This window comes from Acanthochromis polyacanthus, chromosome 19 (genome assembly GCF_021347895.1).
Source record: "Acanthochromis polyacanthus isolate Apoly-LR-REF ecotype Palm Island chromosome 19, KAUST_Apoly_ChrSc, whole genome shotgun sequence".
Classification (NCBI taxonomy): domain Eukaryota; kingdom Metazoa; phylum Chordata; class Actinopteri; family Pomacentridae; genus Acanthochromis; species Acanthochromis polyacanthus.
In genome coordinates this window covers 25739426-25762810 of record NC_067131.1, presented here as the reverse complement: position 1 = coordinate 25762810, position 23385 = coordinate 25739426, and the positions used below count along the sequence as shown (strand labels likewise).

General features: G+C 38.6%; 1 protein-coding gene and 1 long non-coding RNA gene across 2 annotated transcripts in view; one reads left to right on the top strand and one right to left on the bottom strand.

Annotated features, from left to right (window-relative positions):
* Window positions 1-23385, top strand: part of LOC110963528 (unconventional myosin-XVB-like) — an 87933-nt gene that overhangs the window by 51261 nt on the left and 13287 nt on the right. Inside the window, exons 30-32 of the mRNA XM_051939570.1 lie at window positions 21460-21563; window positions 21679-21939; window positions 23105-23180. Coding sequence (XP_051795530.1) covers window positions 21460-21563; window positions 21679-21939; window positions 23105-23180 — 441 coding nt within the window. The remainder of the gene's footprint in view (window positions 1-21459; window positions 21564-21678; window positions 21940-23104; window positions 23181-23385) is intronic.
* LOC127531119 (uncharacterized) lies at window positions 17404-21794 on the bottom strand. Its single transcript, XR_007938017.1, has 3 exons — window positions 21605-21794; window positions 17897-18062; window positions 17404-17458 (listed from the first exon to the last, which is right to left on the bottom strand). It is a non-coding gene; the product is annotated as an uncharacterized LOC127531119 (long non-coding RNA).

Sequence of the window (23385 nt, the reverse complement as noted above, 5' to 3'; positions counted from 1 at the left end):
ATGGGCTGGTTTCAAAACATCATCCATCAAACAACCATCATGTTAAAATAAACTTTAAATGTGACTGTGTAAAACGAGGGTCTGAGTACTTTCAAATATTTATATATTATAATTACATATATATATATATATATATATATATATATATATATATTTGTGACACAGACATTATTTACATATTCTTTCCTATTCAACGTCTTCATAGATATTATTTTATTACTTATTCTTTATAAATGACTAAAAACTGTCCAATCTGCATTTTTGTATCCTTAAATTGCATCATTTTCTTTCAAATACCAGCAAATATCTACAAAAAAACTAATATTTTTGTTCTTGAAAATTAAACATTGTGAAAATACTGAGTAATTTGATGCTCAAAAGTTGTAAAAGAACAAACTACCGTTCATAACAATACAGATTTTTTTATATGCACCTTATTCAAAGCTTTTGCCTGAATCATTCAGTTTACATGAAAATTTATACTTTTTTTTAGTAATTATTTATCAAAATACAGAAAAAAATTGCAGCTGAAATCTTAAAAAAAATGCTTTTCTCACAGTGATTCTGGCTCAACCAGTCAATACTAAATACAACGAACAGATTCAGATCCAGTCCCATGCAGCAGTGATGCATCTACACAGAAACATGTGAATAAAATCATTTCACTTTTGTCTCCACCATCAAACCAAATAACCACATCTTACTAAGATGAACTTTAAATGTGACAGTTTGCAAAGGGGTCTGAGCACCTTCACCGATTTCTTCGTCTTTCACGATACTATGTGTGTTTACAAGATGATGCCACAGTCTCCATCGCCGTTAGAAAACACTTGTAGACAACCAGCTGCAGCGCACAACACCGCATGCGTAATTACGCACGCTGAACCTCGGGTACTTTGACCAAGTCACGCGGAACCAACAACGGAGCTTCTCCCAACAGGGGAACAGCTTGACTCAGAGTGTAAACACATTTCGGAGTGATCGACTAACAACACGTGAAGTTTAATTTTCCTAAATGATGTCAAATGACAGATTCAACACAACAGCTGCTTGCCCGCTGACAGGCAGACACTGACTTCAGGTCAGTTCACAGCAGCACAAATCTGACGGAGTGTTTGAAGCAACATCTGAGCATCAGTTCACAAACAGGATCAGCTGTGAACTGAAAAGGACCTGATGCTCCGACAACATCTTCTACCAGACCAACTCAGCTACTCTGTTTACGTTCTGACGTCATGAAGTTTACCCCAAATGCCTCCATCATCTCCATGGTTACCAAAAATGCACATTGCTCTTATTTTATGAAAAATAGCCCAGTCGCCATGTTTATCTGAAACTTTTGACCCTAAAATGTACATCAATTAATTAACATGTTTTAGACCTTAAAAACATTTTAAAAACGGTCTAAAAACAAATAATCCTGTATAGAAATACTGATGTTTGATGTGGAAAATATTCAGAGTTTTTGCCTGTTTTTGAGTCATATTACTGGTCTCAGCACAAACAAACCAATGAACCACATCATATGAAACTAAACTTTATATCAGAAAGTTAGAAAAAAGCTTCTGAGGACCTTCAGGGGTCAGAACAGATCAGATTTTCAATATTTTATGAAAAAATAGTCCAGTCGCCATTTCCCCCAAAACTTTCAACATCAAATGTGGACAAAATGTACTACTGTTCAAAAGTTTGGGCTCACTTAGAAATGTCCTTGTTTTTCAAAGAAAAGCATTTTTTCACTGGAGAAAACATTAAATGAATGATAAATCCAGTCCAGACATTGTTAATGTGGTAAACAACTACTGTAGCTGGAAACGACTGATTTTTATTGAAATATCCACCAGAGGAACATTTCCAGCAACCATCACTCCTGTGTTGTTGTGTCTATTAGCTAATGGTGCTGAAAGGCTAATTCATGATTAGAGTTTTCATGGAAAACATGGAACTGTCTGGATGACCCCAAACTTTTGAAAGGTAACGTAAAACAAAAACAAAAAACAACAATTTAGCATTTTGTTAACATATTTCAGGACTTTTATATAATAAAACTCACAAAAGAACTATTTTACACCAAGAAAACATCACTCAAACTGTGTTTTACAAACAGGCCTCGAAGTTGTTACTTAACAGACTTTAAATTCAACAAATTATTCTTATTCTTTGGACTGAAACCGTTTTCAAAGTGTTCACAGAGATCGGAGGGCGAATGAGACAGGAAAAGCATGAAAATAATTTTCTTACCTGAATGCAAACTGCAGGTGTGCTTCTGTCCAACTGGTGCTTTCTTCGGCAAGTTCTTCTTCTTTTTCTCTCGATGATCCGCTGAGGTTGGTCTTCAGTAAGGTTGTTTTTGAGATGCTGTCCGGCTTTTGAAAGCTTTCTAGCGTTGAGGTCAATTCGCAACTAGTCTAGTCAAAGTCCAAGTGCAAAAAAGAACCGATCGAAGGTCTGGCCTTTTATATGCGTTCGGAGCGTTTCCATGGATTCAAATGATGCACGCGCGCCTGTGCCGAAGGAATTTTGATTCGAAGTTCAGAAAAACATCCATAATGTCATTTTATTTGTTTCTAATCTTGCCTTGTTGCATGTACTCGCAGGAGTTTGCACAAAGTTCACCTTGTAACTCCAGTCCAACATCTAAAACAGCCAAATCACATTTTGTTCGTAACGACGATTTATCTTAATAAAACTCATGACACTCCAGTGGAGCTCAGGATTCATCCAGAAAAGCTTTAATACAAATACCTTCACCCTATAAACCTTCGGTCTGTGTGGAACAGCTGGCATGTGTGTACAAGTCCACAGAATAGTATTTGTCTTAAGTGACGCCACGTGCGTAAATGCGCGTAAAGACGCACTGATGATGATGCTGCAGGTGTTTATTAAAGTCAGAGGAAACAATGTGACACACAGCAGCAAACAGGACTTGTGGAGGTGTTTAAATGTTTCTTCCGAATCCACAGTGACATTCAGTGAAACCTTAACAACGTTATTTTTTCTGACGTTAATCCAACAGGTTCCACATCTGTCTGAGTCACATTATGATCTGGATTTTGACAGACATCTCAATATGTTATGAAGAAGATGATACCCCTGGGTGGTGTTGCTCCACCTGGAAACAACACAAGGCTCGATCTACCACAACTGTGTCTTTTAATTATGCAAATATTTGTCTCGGTTTTTCTGCCGCTAGCACAGAAAGGTAACATCTCCAACAGCTCTACAAACACCTGTCCTGTTTAATCACAAAAATCCAAAACGTCTGCAGAGTGTGATGTAGAAAGAGCAGAAACAGTCCAGGAATCATCAGGATTCAAAGTGAAAATAATAAATACATTATAAATAAAAATATTGTGTGTTCTTCTACACACCTGACAGCTCAACTGTTCCACACAGATTCCAGGTTTTTACACTGAAAAAAGGAGACGGACCATCTGTTGGACTTATTCGGGCACCTTGTAATCATTTTAAACACCAGTAACACCAACACGTTTAATCTACATTTTATGGAGAGAGAGCATATGAACTTGTTTGGATCAAGTTGAACAATATAGAATGCTTTTTGTCCTGACTTTGGGTATAACTCAAGTCTACCAGAAGATCAGATACTTCTCCCATGTTCTCAGGTTTAAATCAAACGAAACAAATAATCAGGTATTCTATGAAATAATGTCTGGGCGCATCGAAAATAAATAAATAAATAATACAACCGTTTGCTTTTAATTTTGGGTAGATTTTTTTTACACTTTTATAAACATAAATACAGATCCATTTTAAGACGACTTTTGCAGATATTAGTTTGCGTTGAAAAATTATTTTACACATTGACAAATCTCACTTCAGATACACAGATTGAGATGTAGACAGACAACTCTCCATACATATTGACAAATAATTTTGCTACAGTAATGCCCCATATGAAGCCAGCCTGTCTGATCGTCTAGCAATATTACCAGGGCCGCCCCTCCCTATACGCAGAACACGCGCCTCATCTTGCAAGGGGGGCCGTTTTGCGCAAAGGGACGCATTTGCGCACGGTAGCGCATCCATTGCATATGAGCTATATCGTGAGGTGGAGGAGAAAAAGACACCACCTGTAATCTGACCGCGCAATGATTGTCAGCATGGGCGTAACGGACGCGGGGTACGCGTGGGACATGTCCCCCGCACTTTCCACATCCTCCCCTCTGTCCCCCGCACTTTTTTCAGCTGTTACAACAGCTAAATCCGTTATTAGCATCCAGTAATGTGTTTTCCCGAGCCGTCTTTGAATGCACCATGAGCGCATGCTAACTCAGGTGTTCTAGCCTAGCTTAGCAAGACTGTATTCCCGTTATAAGGAATATACGGGAATACGGTCTAGCCCTCCTCCATTGACACATTTTGACAGGTTTTCAAGCTCCGAGCAGATCAGACCGAACCAATCAGAGCACCAGAGGCGGGAGTTAACGATACGTCATCTTCAGGGCCGAGTTGGCGAGGCTGAATTTGTCCTTAAAACCTCAACAAGAAGCAGCTCTTAAAGCTTTTCTTTTTAAAAAGGATGTATTTTTAATTCCGGCAGGCTGTACGATAGAATGTGTAATGCTGCCCTCCACTGTTGAAAGGGAGAGCTTCGATTTTCCTCAGGACCCCTGTACGGCGAAGGAAGCTGTTAAAACTACAAAACATCATGGCGGAAAGGCAATTGTTAGGTCGCTTAGTGATTGCGTCACACATGTGTTACGCTGATTGGCTCTCTCCAATTCAAGCTGTGATCGGTAGTCCCGCCTCTGGGCTAGATTTGGTTCAATGGAGCAGTTCCAGACTGACTTTATGTGTATTTGTAATACACAATATAAAGGCTGTCTGGTCCCCAGGCAACAGGTGTTCCACAGGAGACGTGCTGCTGTAGCCTAGCCATGCTATACCCATGTTTCTGACGGCACAAGGGTCGAGGGAAGCTGGACAGGGAGGGAGGCGGGCTAAAAAGTTGTCTATCTTCTTCTTCTTCTTCTTCTTGTTTTACGGCGGTTGGCATCCAGCTTCTTGGTGCATTACCGCCACCTTCTGTTCCGGAGTGTGGACCAGACAGTAGACTTACAGACTTTACCCGACCTCGTTCAAACTATCAAATCTACAAACACACACTACAAAGACCAAACAAAAACCCAAAAAAAGTTGTCTATCAAATCCCTCTGCAGCAATTGGGTAGGTATACAACCAATCAATGCAACGAATAGGCTGACGTGGTTCCGAGAGCACCGGCGGATTGTGGCTAAGTCCCATTAGCTTCCCAACCAGCGGAGCCGCGGAGCCAACTGGTATATTAAGGATTTGCCATATCCCGTCGGCATAAGTCCAAATACGTCTTTCTTCTCAATGAAACACTTCAGTGCCGTCCTTTGTTTATCTTTCAAGTTGAATTTTAGCTTCAAATCTTTAAGGGCTGTGGCCAAAGCCGAGTCGAAAGATAACTTTTTTTTTCTTTTAATTTATTTTATTGTTGCATATTTCAAAAAACAAACATTAAGGCACCATTTACATTGAAATCACAACAGTCAAGTTATTGATAGTCAAAAAATGAGGTAATGATAATAATAATAAATTGAAAAAAAATAATAATAAATTGAAAAAAAATAAAATAAATAAAAATAAATAAATAAATAAATAAATAAAACAAAAAAAAAACAAAAAGGGAACCACAACTGGGGGATCATACCAAGTCAAATTTCGAGAAAAATTCTTCAAGAGAATATGCTTGTTTTTGTTCAATTTGTTTCAGAGATTTGGCAAAAAGACTGAGCTCATTCCTCCAGTGAATGACTGTAGGTTTGGTTTTAAAAAACCTGCATTTATGAATAAATGTTTGCACAGGATTAATAGAATGTTTACACCATTATCTGTCTTTTTATCTTTCAAATTAATTCCAAATTTAATTTCTTTAAACGTTAAAACAGGAATCTGTATCCCCTTGGAGTAAAGCCAAGTCTTAAAGTTTTGCCAAAAACCTTGAATTATATGACAAGAAAAAAAAAGATGTTCCAAATCTTCACTTTCAGTGTTACAGAATATGCAATTGCCAGTGTCTATTTTAAACTTATGTTTAAGAAATTCTTTTGAGGGGTAAATATTGTTTAGGATTTTAAATTGAATTTCTTTTGCTTTAGACGGAATTGGGAAAAGGAGATATTTTCTTCTTATCTTTATTATTTCTTCTCTTTTGAAATCTCTTAGAATATAATTTCTTCTTACTGGATTAGGAAAACAGGTATTCAGCAAAGAATTTCTTAAACATTTGTTGGTAAATTTGAGAGAACAAAAATCTTTACCATCTATTAAGAGTTGTCTCATTTTGGGGGAAACCTTTGAGTGACATATATCCTGCTTAACCATAGATTTAAGCGGTACAGGGATCGCTTTTAGTATTTGATTGTATCTTCTTTTGGAACAAAGGACTTGAAATTTATTGCAGAACTCAGTATGTTGTAAAGTGTTGCCCTAATATACCAGAATGGTTGTATGTTATTTTGTGTGCTCTTACACTGAAGAGGTTAACAAAAATAAAAAACCGGAAGTTCCGCAATAAAGCGATCCGGTGTTCAGTTGAACATATACCGGTCAAAGTTACCGATGTGGTGTGTGTTGCCACGGTATTCCTGTCCTTAAAATGAGTCAACCAACAGGTTATGGGCCCAGAAGGGATGGAGGAAGCCGGTGGAACCGTTTGTGCTTCGACGGGGACGAAAGAAACTACGAGTTGTGGGAAACCAAATTCTTGGGACACTTGCGGCTACAAGGGCTAAAGAAAGCCATCTTGTTCGAGCCAGGCGAAGGAGACGACGAGGGAGAATACCAACAGAAAAACGAAGAAGCTTATGCAGAGCTTATACAAGTGCTAGATGACAGAAGCCTTTCCCTTGTGATGAGAGAAGCCACGGACGATGGGCGGAAAGCGCTAAAGCTACTCAGAGAGCATTATGCTGGTAAGGGAAAGCCACGTGTGATTAGCCTGTACACGGAGCTAACGTCGCTGCAGAAGCTAGCTAACGAGAGCATTACAGACTATATCATCAGGGCAGAAACAGCCATTACAGCTCTCAGAAATGCAGATGAGGCACTAAGTGATGGGCTACTCATTGCAATGGTACTTAAAGGGTTGCCTGAATCTTTCAAGCCGTTTTCCATACACGTTACCCAGAGTGACAAAGAGATAACATTCAGCGAGTTCAAGGCCAAGTTGAGAAGCTTTGAGAGCACTGAAAAGACTGTGAACTCTGAAGACAACGTGATGAAGGCAAATAATTGGCTGAAAAGAAAAACCAGAGAAAATGCAGAAATCACTTGTTACAACTATGGAAAAAAGGGCCACAAAACACGTGAATGCTATGCTAAAAGTGAACAAAAGGAGCAAAAAGAGAAGCAATGGTGCAGTTACTGCAAGAGTCACACACATAAAGACAGTAATTGTAGACGACAAAACAAGAACAACGCTAAGCATGCAGCAGGTTCTGAAGATCATAGTTTTACATTTAAAGCAAATGACTGGGATGTTCAAGGAGTGAAACAAAGAGGTTTGATGGTTGATACAGGAGCCACCTCTCACATAGTCACAGACATTCAAAGCTTTAAAAGGTTTGATGAGACATTCACACCAGAAAGACACTTTATGGAGCTGGCAGATGGGACGAAGACGAGCGGAGTCGCACTAAAGAGAGGATCAGCGGAGGTCTACCTGCAAGACAGCAAGGGACGCAGAGTAAAGGCGACACTGGACGGAGCGCTTTACATCCCCACTTACCCGCAGGACATCTTCTCTGTCCAGGCTGCGACAACCCACGGAGCTTCAGTCACCTTGAAAAAGGGATACAACCAGCTTATTCACGAGGACGGTACCAGGTTTGACATAAAAGAGTATGGACGCCTGTACTACTTGAATACTGTTAACTCTGATGTTGCTGTTGTTGACAATGATGACTGTAAAGGGTGTCATGACATTGAAACTTGGCACAAAATCCTTGGCCACTGTAACTATGAAGATTTGTCTAAGCTAGAAAGTGTTACCGAAGGCATGAAAATCAAAGGTAAAGTTAAGGAAGCTAGGCAAGATTGTGAAGTGTGTGTTAAAGGGAAGTTCATTCAAACCCGGAATCGAGACCCAGACGAGAGAGCAAAGGCAGCGCTAGAGTTAGTACACACTGACTTAGCTGGACCGATTGAACCTGAAGCTAAAGACGGATTCAGATACACACTAGCCTTTACTGACGACTACTCAGGCACAACGTTTGTGTACTTTCTGAAAGCTAAAAGTAACACAGTAGAAGCAACTGACAAATTCCTTGCTGATGTCACCCCTTATGGACAGGTGAAGAAAATCCGATCAGATAATGGCACCGAATTTACGTCAAAAGGGTTTCAGTCATTGCTAAGCAAAAATAAAATAAGGCACGAGACTTCGGCACCATATTCACCCCACCAAAATGGGACAGCCGAGAGAAATTGGAGAACACTTTTTGAGATGGCCCGGTGTATGCTACTTGAGAGTAACTTGCCGAAGAACTTATGGACCTATGCTGTTATGACTGCCGTAGTAATCCGCAATAGATGCTATAACAGACGTACAGGACAGACCCCTTATTACATGCTGACAGGGAAAAAGCCCAACATGTCCAAGATGGAAATTTTTGGCTCAGTTTGTTACAGCTACAAACAAGACAAAAAGAAGCTAGATGCAAGGTGTGACGAAGGAATTTTCGTAGGATATGATAAAAGCAGTCCGTCATATCTAGTCTATTATCCAGAAACAGGTCGAGTCTTAAAACACAGGTTGGTGAAGTTCCTCACTAAAAGTGTAGTAGAGCGCCAGACCCAGACGACTCAAAGTCAAAAAGATGACGGTTTACCGCTAGTGGGAATGTTAGAATACCCCACGAGACAGGACAAGACAATCAGAGAGAGTCTGAATGAGGCACAAGTAGATGACTCTGAAAATCAGGACGAAGTGACAAATGACAGTGAACTTCCAGAACAAGAAGCTGATAAGCAGAGTGACAATGTTGAGTCAGGTCGCTATCCAAAACGAAACAGGAAATGTCCACAATATTTGGAAGACTATGTCCAGGCTGGAGGAGATGACCAAACATTGATAAACATTGATTACTGTTACAGGGTGATGTGTGGCTTACCAAAGACATTTGAAGAAGCTATGCACTCTCCAAACTCCAAGAGTTGGTCACATGCCATGAAAGACGAAATGAGATCGCTACAAGAAAATGACACATTCAGTCTGACCACCCTACCCAAAGGTAAAAGTGCAGTAGGGGGGAGATGGGTGTATGCTGTAAGGGAAAATCCAGACCAGACTGAGACTTTTAAAGCGAGGTATGTTGCTAAAGGCTACAGCCAAGTTGCAGGCATTGACTACAAGGAAACATTTTCTCCAACTGCAGACATGACATCAGTGCGCAGCTTAATGCAGATGGCGACACAATACAACTTCAAACTTCATCAAATGGATGTGAAAACTGCTTACTTGCATGCTCCAATTGATTGTGAGGTGTATATGGAACAACCAGAAGGTTTTGAAGTGAAGTCAGACACAGGTGAGAAGCTAGTCTACAAGTTAAACAAATCACTATATGGTCTAAAACAATCCGGGAGGAACTGGAATAAGATGTTACACGATCATTTATGTGAAAAAGGGTACCAACAGAATCCTGTAGATCATTGTGTGTATTGCAAACAAACAGGAGGTGAGACAGTGATTCTAATCATTTGGGTGGATGATGTAATCATTGCTACAGAGAGTGAAGAATCTGTCAGAAAAGTGAAGCAAATGTTGAGCGAGAAATTTCAGATGAAAGATCTTGGTGAGCTTAAACATTTCCTAGGAATTGACTGTACACAAAACAAACAAGAGATCAAACTAAACCAGACAAGGTACATTACAAAACTACTGGAAAGATTCAAAATGTCAGACTGTAAGCCACGTTCTACTCCCTGTGAGCTAAAACACAACTTTGACGCAGATGGTGAACCAGTTAATTCAGGGAGGTACAGAGAACTAGTGGGCAGTTTGATATACTTGATGACTTGTACAAGACCAGATTTGAGTTGGATAGTTAGCAAACTGTCACAATATTTGTCTGAGCCGAAAGAACATCACTGGACAGCAGCAAAACATGCGCTACGTTACCTTAAGGGTACGCTCAATAGAGAGCTGTGCTATAGAAAGACAGAAGAAAATCTTGATCTTATAGCATACAGCGATGCAGATTGGGCTGCAGATTTGAGTGACAGGAGAAGTACATCAGGTTACTGTTTTGCACTGTCTAAAAATGGACCTTTGATATGCTGGAAAACCAGAAAGCAAGCTACAGTAGCTTTGTCAACGTGTGAGGCGGAGTACATGGCGATGGCCGCCACAGTACAAGAAAGTTTATACCTCTCACAGCTACTAAATGAGATGGATTCTAAGAAGCAATATTCGCCAGTTACCATTTTTGCTGATAACCAGGGTGCAATTGCATTGTCTAAAAATCCTATTAACCGCCAACGATGTAAACATATTGACATCAGGTATCATTTCATTAGGTCTGCACGAGAAGAGAATAAAATACATGTTGAATATTGTGCAACAGCAGACATGGTGGCAGACATTATGACAAAGTCTGTGAGCAAGGCGAAAATAGAAAAGTTTACAAATGTTCTGTTCGGAGTGTAATCTGAATATGAAAAAAGGGGGAAGAAAAGTGTTAATGTAAATGTGTGATGTATATTTAGGAATATGCAGTGCTAAGAGCAAGTGGGGGTGTTGCCCTAATATACCAGAATGGTTGTATGTTATTTTGTGTGCTCTTACACTGAAGAGGTTAACAAAAATAAAAAACCGGAAGTTCCGCAATAAAGCGATCCGGTGTTCAGTTGAACATATACCGGTCAAAGTTACCGATGTGGTGTGTGTTTTTCCTCCGCGAAATGTGTGTGTTGCCACGGTATTCCTGCCCTTAAAATGAGTCAACCAACATAAAGTATCACCTCTTTCATTCAAAAAATGGGCAACCGCCCATACATCCTTTGAAAACCATTCTTCCATAAAAACAGATTTTCTATTAATAGTTATGTATCTATTGTTCCAAATTGGGGAATTATGTGGCGTGAAATTATGCTTGAAGATCAATTTCCAGTAAATAAGGACCTGTTGATGAAAGTCAGAGAGTTTCACTGGCAGCTTACTCAATTCAAAATCTGATTTTAGTACCAAATTAATACCTCCAAGTTGATTAAAGATTAAGTTTGGAATATAATACCAAATGGATTGAACACTGTTAAGCCAGGACCTTAGCCAATTAAGCTTCAATATACCATTCATATTGTCAAAATCAATGGCACCTCCTCCCCCTTCTTCAAAGGATTTAATCATATCGTCTTTGCTTAAATAATGATATTTATTTCTCCATATAAATTTGAAGTTTATGCAATCAATTGCTTTTATCATTTTGTATGACATGGGGAGGGAATATGCCGGGTATATTAATCTAGAAAGGCCATCCGTCTTGGTTAACAATATTCGACCAAAGATAGAGATATCTCTTTGCAACCATCTGTTCAACATCAGTTTACATTTCTCGATATTATCCCATATGTTTATCTTGTCCGAGATATCTCTATCTTTAGTTATCACTATCCCCAGATATTTAATCTCCTTCTTAATTTTGATGTTATATAATGACTGCAGGTGATTCTCTCCCAGACTAAGCAGTTCACATTTATTTAAATTTAGTTGTAGCCCAGAGGCCTTTGAGAAATGTGTAGTTGTTTGCAAAGCTAATGGAATTTGATCTGCATTTTTCAAGAAAAGAGTGGTATCGTCAGCCAGCTGACTTATAATTAATTGTTTATCCATAATGTTAATCCCTTCAATTTCACTATTCTTGATGAGTCGAAAGATAACTGTTTATTGTGCGCCGGTTGTTTCTGTCAGAATCGTCACGCCTCTGTCGTCACTTAGTTACGCCCGCCTTCTGACTCTACACTTCATGGTGATTGGTCCGGCCAGTTTTAGGAGAATCCAGCCTCGAGCCTTATGGAGGGTAACTAGACCCACCCTGGCAGAGAATTAAATTCGTTGCCGTGGGTTGTCTAGCGCGGCTAGGCTAGTGCTGCTGTGCTGAGCTGTGCTGAGCAGTGCTGAACGTGCGTCTGGAGTAATGTTTAGCAAACCAGCCAGAGCGAGCAAGAAGCAAAAAACTTTACAGTTTTTTTCCAAACAAACCGTGTAAGTTGTGTGACCTTGTTGGATGCAAACAATGTTGGACTTGTTAGCTAAATGATGACAAGGTAAAACGTGGCAATATATCAATATGTTAAGCTAGTTGACAATAATTCAAATGTGATTGCCTCTGTTACATTACTGCTAATTAGTTTATTCTTGAAATAAACCCAGTCCTCTTTCATTTCTGGGCAGAAGATGTGCTCACAGTTGCTCTCCATGTATTTAAGTCTTTTGGTCCCAAAAGAAGAGAGTCAGGGAGGAGAAAAAAGAATAGGCCATCTATGGTATAAATTTACAACTATTTTTTACTCTTTCTCTTTCTATCTCAGAATTTTGATTTTCAGATTTTTTAATGATTATTTCCATAACAAAGAGCAGAGTCAGGCAGGAGATGGACCAGAGGCGGCGGCCAGCAGTAATGTTGACCATGCAGGGTCTGCAGAGGTGAAAAAATATATATAAGTGACTGAGAAAAAATATGTATCTATGGGTTAAAGTGATTTTGAGGTTAAATTCTACTGCAATTTTTACTCTTCCTAATGCTATTTCAGAATTTTTCTTACCACATTTTTTTATGTTTATTGCCATAACAGAAAGAGCAGAGTCAGGGAGGAGATGGATCAGAGGCCAGCAGCAGGGACAAGGATGTAGGGTCTTTACAGGTAAGGAGAGATTATAACTTCCTGAAAATAAGATATCTATTGCAGGGAGAAACCAGGCAGTACTGATCATTTCATGTTCAGTGTTTGGCACCTTTGGTTACTCGTCCAGTAGATGTTCAAGGGACATTGTTGTCAACTCAACTAGAGTTTGGCCACTAAAACTTTAGATTTTATAGTTTAAAGTTTTATACTCTATAGTTTAAAGAACTAGCCTCGTTGGTCCCCTGGTATTGCACTGTGGCTGTTAGGGATTATGTGGTTCTTTAGCCAGTAAGGACGGTGCAATTAAATGTAAGAGAATGATAAATCGCTCTGAAAAAATTGTCCCCCACTTCTGAGATGGTGGTTACGCCCATGATTGTCAGCATTCAACATCTGACCAATCAGATGATGGGTGCGCGTGCAGGCAGGTTCTCGCTGCAGAGCAGAGGGCGAGATTTCAACATGTCGAAAAGAAATGATGAATCCAGAGCGACCAAAAGAAAAAAAAGGCAAAACACGAGGAAACTCGTGCTTCTCTTGAAGGTGGGTATGTTGTTGAAATAAAACATCAGTCTCTGTCTAGACTGGAGAATTTGTTTTCTTCCAGCGGCCCTAATTAACATTAGTGAATGCCTTGTTAACGCCCTATGCATCACCTCTGCTGAAAAAGAGTGATAAAAGAAAAGACCAGTTGTTGATGGTCGTTAGGGAGGTCAACTTTTATCGACCTCCATCCAGATGTTCAACTTGATATCTTTGAGATTTTTAGCACCACAAACCTTTAGTATCACACTTTATCATCATTTATTAGGACTTTCATGGAATCCACCAGCAGATTTAGTTTTTGTTGAGAAATTTTATTCTTCTTGTTGTGGGACTGCAGGATTTCAAACTGTTCCTTCTATTTGACCTCATGTTTACTAGTTTTAGTGGAGAAAGTTATTTTAATTGTTGATTCGTCTCTTAAAAACCAAATAATAAATTGGATTAGTCAAGAGGTTAAAATTTAAATTTCTTACTTTGTCATATTTTAAATATGACAAAAATATAAAGCATTTTGAGACAATTTGACCTGTAACTGGCGTTATATAAATATAATTGAATGTATCTTGTAATGATGGAGGAATTCAGCCATACATGCTGGAAAACACGTTTTCTTTGTCCATTAATCTGTTGATTGTTTTCTCCAGTAGTTCATTTCTTGTTTTGGTTTATAAAATATCAAACCCAAATATATTCATTTTACTGTCATAAAAACCAAAAAGATTTACATTCATGATGCAGGAATCAGGCAGTTTTTCACTTTTTATCTTAGTTTAGTCTGAAAGATAGTTGATAATGTGTGAATTGTTGCCGCTTGTGAGCCTTAAAAGGTTTTAATCTTTGGGGCCGAGTGTCATAAAACATTTAGAAACCAACATCAACAAAACACTCAAAGATTTGAACATCATTAAAGGGAAATTCAATTTTTGCATGACAGTGTCTAATTAAAGGATATTTATTTCCAACGTAAATGTGTGATATTCATCCTCTGGAGCTTCTCTTCACATCGTCTTCCACCTGGACTGGTTTGGTTGGGAGCATGTGCAATAAACATCTGAAAAACTGCACTTTAACATCAATGAATGACACTGAAGTATATAGGCAGAAAATAGGGAATACAGGGAACTAGAACTATAAAGCTGACAGGTTAAACAACAACTTGGCTAGTCTAGAATTTCACCAGAACCAACTCTACATAGTGGTAAGTGGAGATGATAAAGTCAGATGATGTTAAGGAGTCACAGGGTTAATGGATGGATCAAAACAACACTGGAATTCAAACTAGTCAGATCTGCTCCATAGTGTTCTTCCATTAATAATGTATTAGTTATGTTTCAAAAGCTTCTGCTGTCTTCCTCAGAGCGTCATCTGACGTTTGGTGATGTGTCCTTTTTTATAACGTGGTCGGTTTGACAGATCTGTCAGAATCTGTCAAACTGACCACGCCTCCCGCCGTCCGGTGGTCTCCGGAGGATGGTGTCCCAGGTGTGCGAGAGGATGTAGGCCCCCTCGTCCCGGTTCATGGTGCGGGACGAGGGGGCCTACATCGTCTCGCACACACGTCAGCAAGGTAACAAACTTTTCTGAATTGTCGGTTTAAATAAGTAACAGTTTCGTATAGTATACACACATGGACAAAATTGTTGGTACCCCTCAATTAAAGAAGGAAAAACCCACAATTCTCACTGAAATCACTTGAAACTCACAAAAGTAACAATAAATAAAAATTTATTGAAAATTAAATAATCAAAATCAGCCATCACTTTTGAATTGTTGATTAACATAATTATTTAAAAAAACAAACTAATCAAATAGGGCTGGACAAAAATGATGGTACCCATAACTTAATATTTTGTTGCACAACCTTTTGAGGCAATCACTGCAATTCAACGATTTCTGTATTTGTCAATGAGCGTTCTGCAGCTGTCAACAGGTATTTTGGCCCACTCCTCATGAGCAAACAGCTCCAGTTGTCTCAGGTTTGACGGGTGTCTTCTCCAAATGGCATGTTTCAGCTCCTTCCACATATGTTCAATGGGATTCAGATCTGGGCTCATAGAAGGCCACTTTAGAATAGTCCAACGCTTTTCTCTCAGCCATTCTTGGGTGTTTTTGGCTGTGTGTTTTGGATGGTTGTCCTGTTGGAAGACCCATGACCTGCGACTGAGACCAAGCTTTCTGACACTAGGCAGCACATTTCTCTCCAGAATGCCTTGATAGTCTTCAGATTTCATCGTACCTTGCACACTTTCAAGACACCCTGTGCCAGATGCAGCAAAGCAGCCCCAAAACATTACTGAGCCTCCTCCATGTTTCACCGTAGGGACAGTGTTCTTTTCTTCGTATGCTTGGTTTTTGAGTCTATGAACATAGAGTTGATGTGCCTTACCAAAAAGCTCCAGTTTGGTCTCATCTGTCCAAAGGACATTCTCCCAGAAGCTTTGTGGCTTGTCAACATGCATTTTTGCAAATTCCAGTCTGGCTTTTTTATGAGTTTTTTTCAGCAGTGGTGTCCTCCTTGGTCGTCTCCCATGAAGTCCACTTTGGCTCAAACAACGACGAATGGTGCGATCTGACACTGATGTACCTTGGCCTTGGAGTTCACCTTTAATTTCTTTGGAGGTTGCTCTGGGCTCTTTGGATACAATTCCAACGATCCGTCTCTTCAATTTGTCATCAATTTTCCTCTTGCGGCCACGTCCAGGGAGGTTGGCTACTGTCCCGTGGGTCTTGAACTTCTGAATAATATGAGCCACTGTTGTCACAGGAACTTCAAGCTGTTTAGAGATGGTCTTATAGCCTTTACCTTTAAGATGTTTGTCTATAATTTTTTTCCGGATGTCCTGGGACAATTCTCTCCTTCGCTTTCTGTTGTCCATGTTCAGTGTGGTACACACCTTTTCACCAAACAGCAGGGTGACTACTTGTCTCCCTTTAAATAGGCAGACTGACTGATTATGAGTTTGGAAACACCTGTGATGTCAATTGAATGACACACCTGAGTTAATCATGTCACTCTGGTCAAATAGTTTTCAATCTTTTATAGAGGTACCATCATTTTTGTCCAGGCCTGTTTCATTAGTTTGTTTTTTTAAATAATTATGTTAATCAACAATTCAAAAGTGATGGCTGTTTTTGATTATTTAATTTTCAATAATTTTTTATTTATTGTTACTTTTGTGAGTTTCAAGTGATTTCAGTGAGAATTGTGGGTTTTTCCTTCTTTAACTGAGGGGTACCAACAATTTTGTCCACGTGTGTATGTAGTGTTTATACAGTTCATACTCAGTTTTTAGTGGAAAGTGAATAGCATGACACAGAAACAGTGGTTAGTGTCAGTAAAGATCCAAAGTGTTATTGCTCCACTAACAAATACCTCTACCTGTCTGCAGGGCGTGGTCGACAGATGGATGCCTATGTTGATGATTTATTTGACCCTGTACTGGACCAAGGACCTCCGGTCAGTGATGTCTTCAATTCATCTTGTTATTCAGGCTGTAATTAAAATAGGACTATGTGTGCCTGCTGCTAATTATCTTGCACTGAGCATGCTCATTGGTTCCTGCTGGATTGTTTATCACCGTCTGTATCCTGTTACTGAGTGTGTGAAGTCAGGAAGTCTGAACGTTTTTTTTTCTGCACTTTTTCCAGCCGTTGCTCCTGTTTGTGGCTGGTCTGTCATTCATACTGTCCTGTACGACTCATTCATGTTTATCTGTGTAGGATATGGAAAGAGTAGCCATGCTGAATCGCAGGATGAGAGGAGGAGGAGGGATTGGACCCATGTATGGATCTGGTAAGACAACTGCTACCCATCTAAATTATACGGCACATACTGATCAACTTGAATTATGAAAAGTGTCCTTTGTGCTGCCAAAACAGCTTTAACACACTGAAAATTCCTGTAACCATTCATGCAAAAAGGTGCATTTTTGGAAAGCTGCAGGAAGCCCATGCTACTTGCCCCATTGCTGCTGTTCACATGCTGTTGTGTGCAACTCCTTGTTTTCCCAAATCTCTGCAAGAGAAGTGAAGCGCAAAGTTAGTATGACCCTCAGACACAATAATGGGAAATATGGCAGGAGGAAAAATACAGGGAATTTTCCTTTAAAGTGTATCCTATGCAGTGAACCATGTAGGAATCCTGCAAAATTGTCCAATTCAGCTTTATTTTTATAGCACTTTCAACAACCACAGATTGAACCAAAGTGCTGTACAGAGATACGTACAGAGACACATAATAAAAGTGCTAAAAACAAATAGAATTGCAAAATAAAAGGCACTAAAAAACAAATAAAATCTGAAATGCACAATAAAGGCACTAAAAATAAATAAAATCAGTGTCTCATGCTGGAAGGAAAGCCAGGGAATAATAATGTGTTTTAAGATGGGTCTTAAAAAATGGGTCTTAAAAATTAGCATACAGGGGTACTTTCTAAAAACTTCTCAGCCTTACCAAAACAGCATCACATTTGCATCATTTTCACCGTAGTCTCCTTTAACTTCAATGCACTTGGTCCACCAATATTCAAGCTTTGCCAAGTCTTTGTGGAAGGAGGTCACATCTTGAGTCTCTAGATTCTCCTCAACAGCTTAGACGACCTCATCATCGTACTCTGAAACTGACAGCCACACAAGTATGATTTCAGTTTGGGAAACAGAAGCCCCTCAGTTTGGTTAAGCAAGGTGCATGGGACAACAGTTCAAAGCCACATTTGGCGTTTTATGCCACCTGAACTGCTTGCAGACACAGATGAGGCAGAGACGGGCAGAGAATTCAAAATAATAGATTTTTACATAAAACAAACTCGAACCAATACAAGATGGGGAAACTAAGCTTAAGAGAAAACTAAACCAAACCTCAATCTAAAAGCAGGCAAAACTGAATAGAAGGGAAAAGGAGAAAGAGAACGCCAAGCATGGGCTGAAGCGGGGATACTGACATGTATCACAACTCATTCTTGCATATGCACTTTCAATTAGTTCCGACTGAGACACTTTTATCATGATTTGCATTTTTTAAAAATGTTGATCATCTTTTTTTTCACGTAAAACGCAAGAAGAATGTCTTGAAAATCTTGGCCTTAGTGCAATTTACTCTGTGAAATCTTTGCAAATAAGCCAACATGTAGTCAAATGATTTCAAAAGTTTAAATTCCGAAAGTGATAGTTGATTTTTCTACTCAATTATGTTAAATTAATGATCAAAGATAAGGTTCTTTAATATAGAGTCAGGTCCATAAATGTATAACTCATCATAAAATTTTACAGTACCGTGCATTCCCCACATAAATTACACAACTTAATAGAACTGTCCCACTGATTTGTTGGCATCATTTACATTAAATGTTCATATTTTCTTTCTAAGGCTTAACAAGTTAGGTTATTTAAGCCAAAAAAATGTTAGAGTTTACAACCAAAAGGTGCAAACTAGTAAAGAAGTATTGAAATACAGAATAGCATAATCAAAGTGAGAACATCAAACCAGAGAACTGCAAATGTCACCAGGTTTGTCATGCCTATGTCAGAAAATGTTGTCTCTGAAAACCTGTAAGAGGATTCTAGCTCATGACATCTTATTTTGAAATAAAAATCTCTGTAAACTGAAATCAAAACTGGACATTCTGTTTTTCAGGTATGCCGATGTCCATGCCTGTCTATCCTATGGGTAAGTGATCAGTTCTCATGTGTGTCATCAAGAATCAAACTTTTTCTGGTTGGAAGATTTTCTCAAGCCATCATGGTGTCAGCATGTTGACACTATCATTGAGAAATTGGGGGAAAGTACTGCTGTTGCCAGAAAAAGTTTGTCACTCCATTAGTTATGAAAAATATTGCTAATTCATTTGCACAGAAAAAGTTTGCTTTGTCTTTTTTTTAAAGCTGTCCACACCACATCAGACTTACTGGAATGGACAATAGACTAGTTCGTTTTCTGTAGAAGTCCAAATTCTCTATGGGTTTCTCCTATTTAAACAGAAAGTCATTTCGATGGAGCGCTTTGAGTGTCTGACCAGCTGCAAATACAGATCTGATTTCTCATATTTTTTCAGTAACTGCAGATTTATAATTCCTTGACCCTTAAACTCTGTAAATGTCATAGTATCATCAGAAAGGTTCAAACTGCTTTACACAGTTAGAGCAACACCCTTGTCTTTAGGAAACGCATAAAAATACACTATATGACTGAACATCTTTAAAGCAGTGTAAAGACTGTTGCTTCTTGGTTGATTGTGTCTAGAATATTTAGGTTAGCATAACCTTTCACTATTGTTTAATAAGCTAATCCTCTATGTGATCAGTTCAGTTTAGTTCAGTTTTCTTCCTATAATGCTAATTCACAAAATGTGCCATCACAGGGCACTTCACATAGTAGGTGAATTCCTTTCAAAATTAGAGAAATCCAACAGATATTCTCTTCTGAGCAGTTCAATGAGACACATAGTCTTTGAGATGTGAAATCTTTCCTTTACTGTGTGTAGGAGTCAACCCAGCGATGCCCAGCTATGGTGGAGCTCCCATGATGCCAGCCATGCAAACCATGCCAACCATGCCAGGTAAACCCCTACAAGAAACTATGATCAAGTGAATTCAGACACAACTCTGTATTTAAAACTGTTCACTGTAGATTAAAGAAATGGCCCTTCGCACATGTAATGGCACTAGAATGGCATAAATAGTAAATGTTTGGATTTGTTATTGTTCCGCCACATGTTTGCTAAGGAAGCAGCTAAAGCAAAGCTACTCTATTTCTGTGGACAGTAGTAATAAACTGAAAAAGAACTGTGTTAGTATGGACAACTGGCTTAAAGAATACTATGTGGACTCATTCACAATTGAGCAAGCAGCTCATTGGGCTCTGCAACAAAATTATGGTGGAAAAATTCATTTGTTTACATAAACAAAGACATATAGACCCCAGTTGACAATGGCATGCCTGATTTGATTTATGTACATCCATGTATACAAATATAAATATATATATAAATGTGCAGAAATTACACTGGAAAAAAAGCCCCTCTCAAAAAAAGGAAAAAAAACTTATTTCAAGGAACTTTTACCTTGAAATACGTGGGGAAAAAATCTGCCAATAGAATAAGTGAAAATGGCTTGGTAAGATTTCTTGAAATTAGATATATTTAGAATATTGGGATCTTAAAATTAGCTGGGAAAACTTATTTTAAGCTATATTTTACCAGGATTGTCAAGCTTAGGTGTCTTTACCCTCCTGTTGTCCTCATTTACGGCACCAAAAAACATTGTTGCCTTGTCTGAAAATAATCCAAAAATTCAGCAAAAAATTCCCCAAATTTATAAATATTTTCAAAATCTTCAGGAAGAAATTCCTTAAGTTTCCCTTAAAAGTTTTATTCAAAAAAAAATCCCCAAATTTGGCAAGAAATAAAAATGTAAAAAAATTTAAAAAGATAAAAATTATAAATATTTTCAAAAAATGAATAAAAATCTTCCCCAAAAAATCCTAAAAATATCTAAAGCGATTACATATATATCAGTAAAACTTGTGATATTTTCTTTAAGAACATTCACATCAAAACCAAACAAAATCCAGCGAATTTCGCAGGATTTTGGTTGATTTTTATGTGTTCTTAAAGGAACAGTTTCAACATTTCTTTTTTTTCCATCAAAAATGTTCAAAAATTTCCCAAAAAATGTTGAAAATGTGGACATCAGAAGTTTTCACTGAAAATATGTTTTTTTTCCACATTTTTAAACTTCAAAAGGGTCAATTTGACCCACAGGACAACAGGAGGATCAAAACACGATAATGTCAAGATTGTTTGACTTAACAAGATATTTAAGATGCATAGTCCTAGAACAAGTCCCTCCATCTTGCTGAAATGTTACTTGTTAAGTGAATTTATCTTAAATCAAGTGGAATGAGACATTTCGACTAAAAATAAGACAAACAGACTTGGTAAGATTTTGAGTTTTTGCCGTAAATTCCTTTGTCTCATAAATAAATGTGTATAAGAGTTTGTCATATTCGTCCCCACACAGCCATGATGATGCCTCAGGCTCCTGTCGCTGCACCACCTGTCCCTGACCCCATGCAGGCGGCAGCAACGCAGCAGGCTTTCATCAACCAGCAAGCCGCTCTCATGGTCAGAATCGTGTCGTCGAGTTGTTTTCAGCCTATACTTACTCCTTCCTCCATCTATACGTATGCTTCTCCCCTGCTTGCTCGCCCACAGTCTGTTTTCCCTTCCATCCTTCTAGGCCCAGCAGATGACCCTGCAGGCGTTGACTCTGTCTCAGCAGCAGACACAGGAGCAGCAGAGAAAGAATAAGAAGCGTCAGTCTGTGCGGCACTCCAGGGAACGCTCACGCTCGCCTTCCTCTGCATCACCCTCACCCCCACCTGCCCCACCCAAAGCACCCACCCCACCCAAAGCACCCGCCCAGCCTAAAGCACCCGCCCAGCCTAAAGCACCCGCCCAGCCTAAAGCACCCACACTTCAACGTACGCCTGAGCCAGAGGTGTAGTATGTTCTCATACTGTACTGTGTGCCATTCTTGTTTTTCAGAAGATGTGCAACAAATTAAGAGAAAATACTAAAACAACAATATGTTAGTCCATCTCCTAATACTTTAAACTTTTTTTTGTGTACAGCACTTTGACTGAAAGCGCTTGATAAACAAAGTTATTATTATTATTATATTATTATTTTTGTGGCTCTCAGCGACCTGGTTTAAGATGGCCACAACAAAAGGAGAGTAACAGAAAGTAGAGCAATTAAATCTTTTTATTAACTGAAATCAAAGCCAAAATAGTATAGGGTTATCAAAATCAGTAATGTGAGTGGTGTATGTGTGAGGCATGAATCATGTCTGTCCAAGTGTTAAATGCAAAACAAGTTCTGGATGGAAAAACTAAAACACCACACTGGAAAAAAAATGCCCCTCTCAAAACAAAACAAAAAAACTTATTTCCAAGAACTTTTCACTTGAAAAAAGTGAAAAAATCTGCCAATAGACCAACTGAAAAATGGCTTGGTAAGATTTCTTAAAATAAGATATGATATTTAGAATATTGAGATCTTAAAATTAGCCAGAAAAACTTATTTTAAGCTGTATTTCATCAGGATTGTGAAGCTGAGGTGTCTTAACCCTCCTGTCGTCTTCATTTACTTCACCAAAAGATATCGTTGCCTTGACTGCAAAAAAAATCAGAAATTCAGCAAAAAATCCCCCAAATTTATAAGAATTTGCAAAATCTTCAGGAAGAAAATTCCTTAAGTTTCCCTTAAAAGTTTTATTTAAAAAAAAATCCCCAAATTTGGCAAAAATAAAAATTATTCCACATTTGATATTTGAATATTTGTGGACAGAGCTTGATGCGTATGTTAGTAAATCAAAATAACCTACCGATCATGGTGATGGTGAACGGTGTAGCTCGACAGAAGTGGTTTTAGTAATTTTAGTAGTAACAATGCTAGTATGAAATCAGACTTTCACACACAATGTTTATTAGTAAATACATTAATTGCTGGTTTTGATATGTTTTCATATGATTTTTTCTTGTAATTAATATCAATGAAAAGATCAATAATACAGAAACTTTTAATTCCCTAAATGTCATGAAGTTGTCACTGCGTGTCCTTTCTCCTTATTTGTGGTAACATGCTGTCCTTTACTTTAACAGCCAGTAAGTGATGAGGATTTAGATCCAGATGACCTGCAGTCATTCAGAGAAAAGAGGGACTACTTCCAGAAGATTGGTGAGTTGAGCTGATAAACAGCAGTTAGTGATACACACTGATCAGCCACACTCAGTCAACAACAGACTGAGACACAGCTTCTTCCCCATGATTGTGAAGAGAACCCTTGCAATGACAATAAAGCTTCTTATCAATGAAAACCATCTGTCAAGTATTGTGTAGCTCCCCTTATGCTGCCAAAGAAGCTGTACATTGCCATGGCATG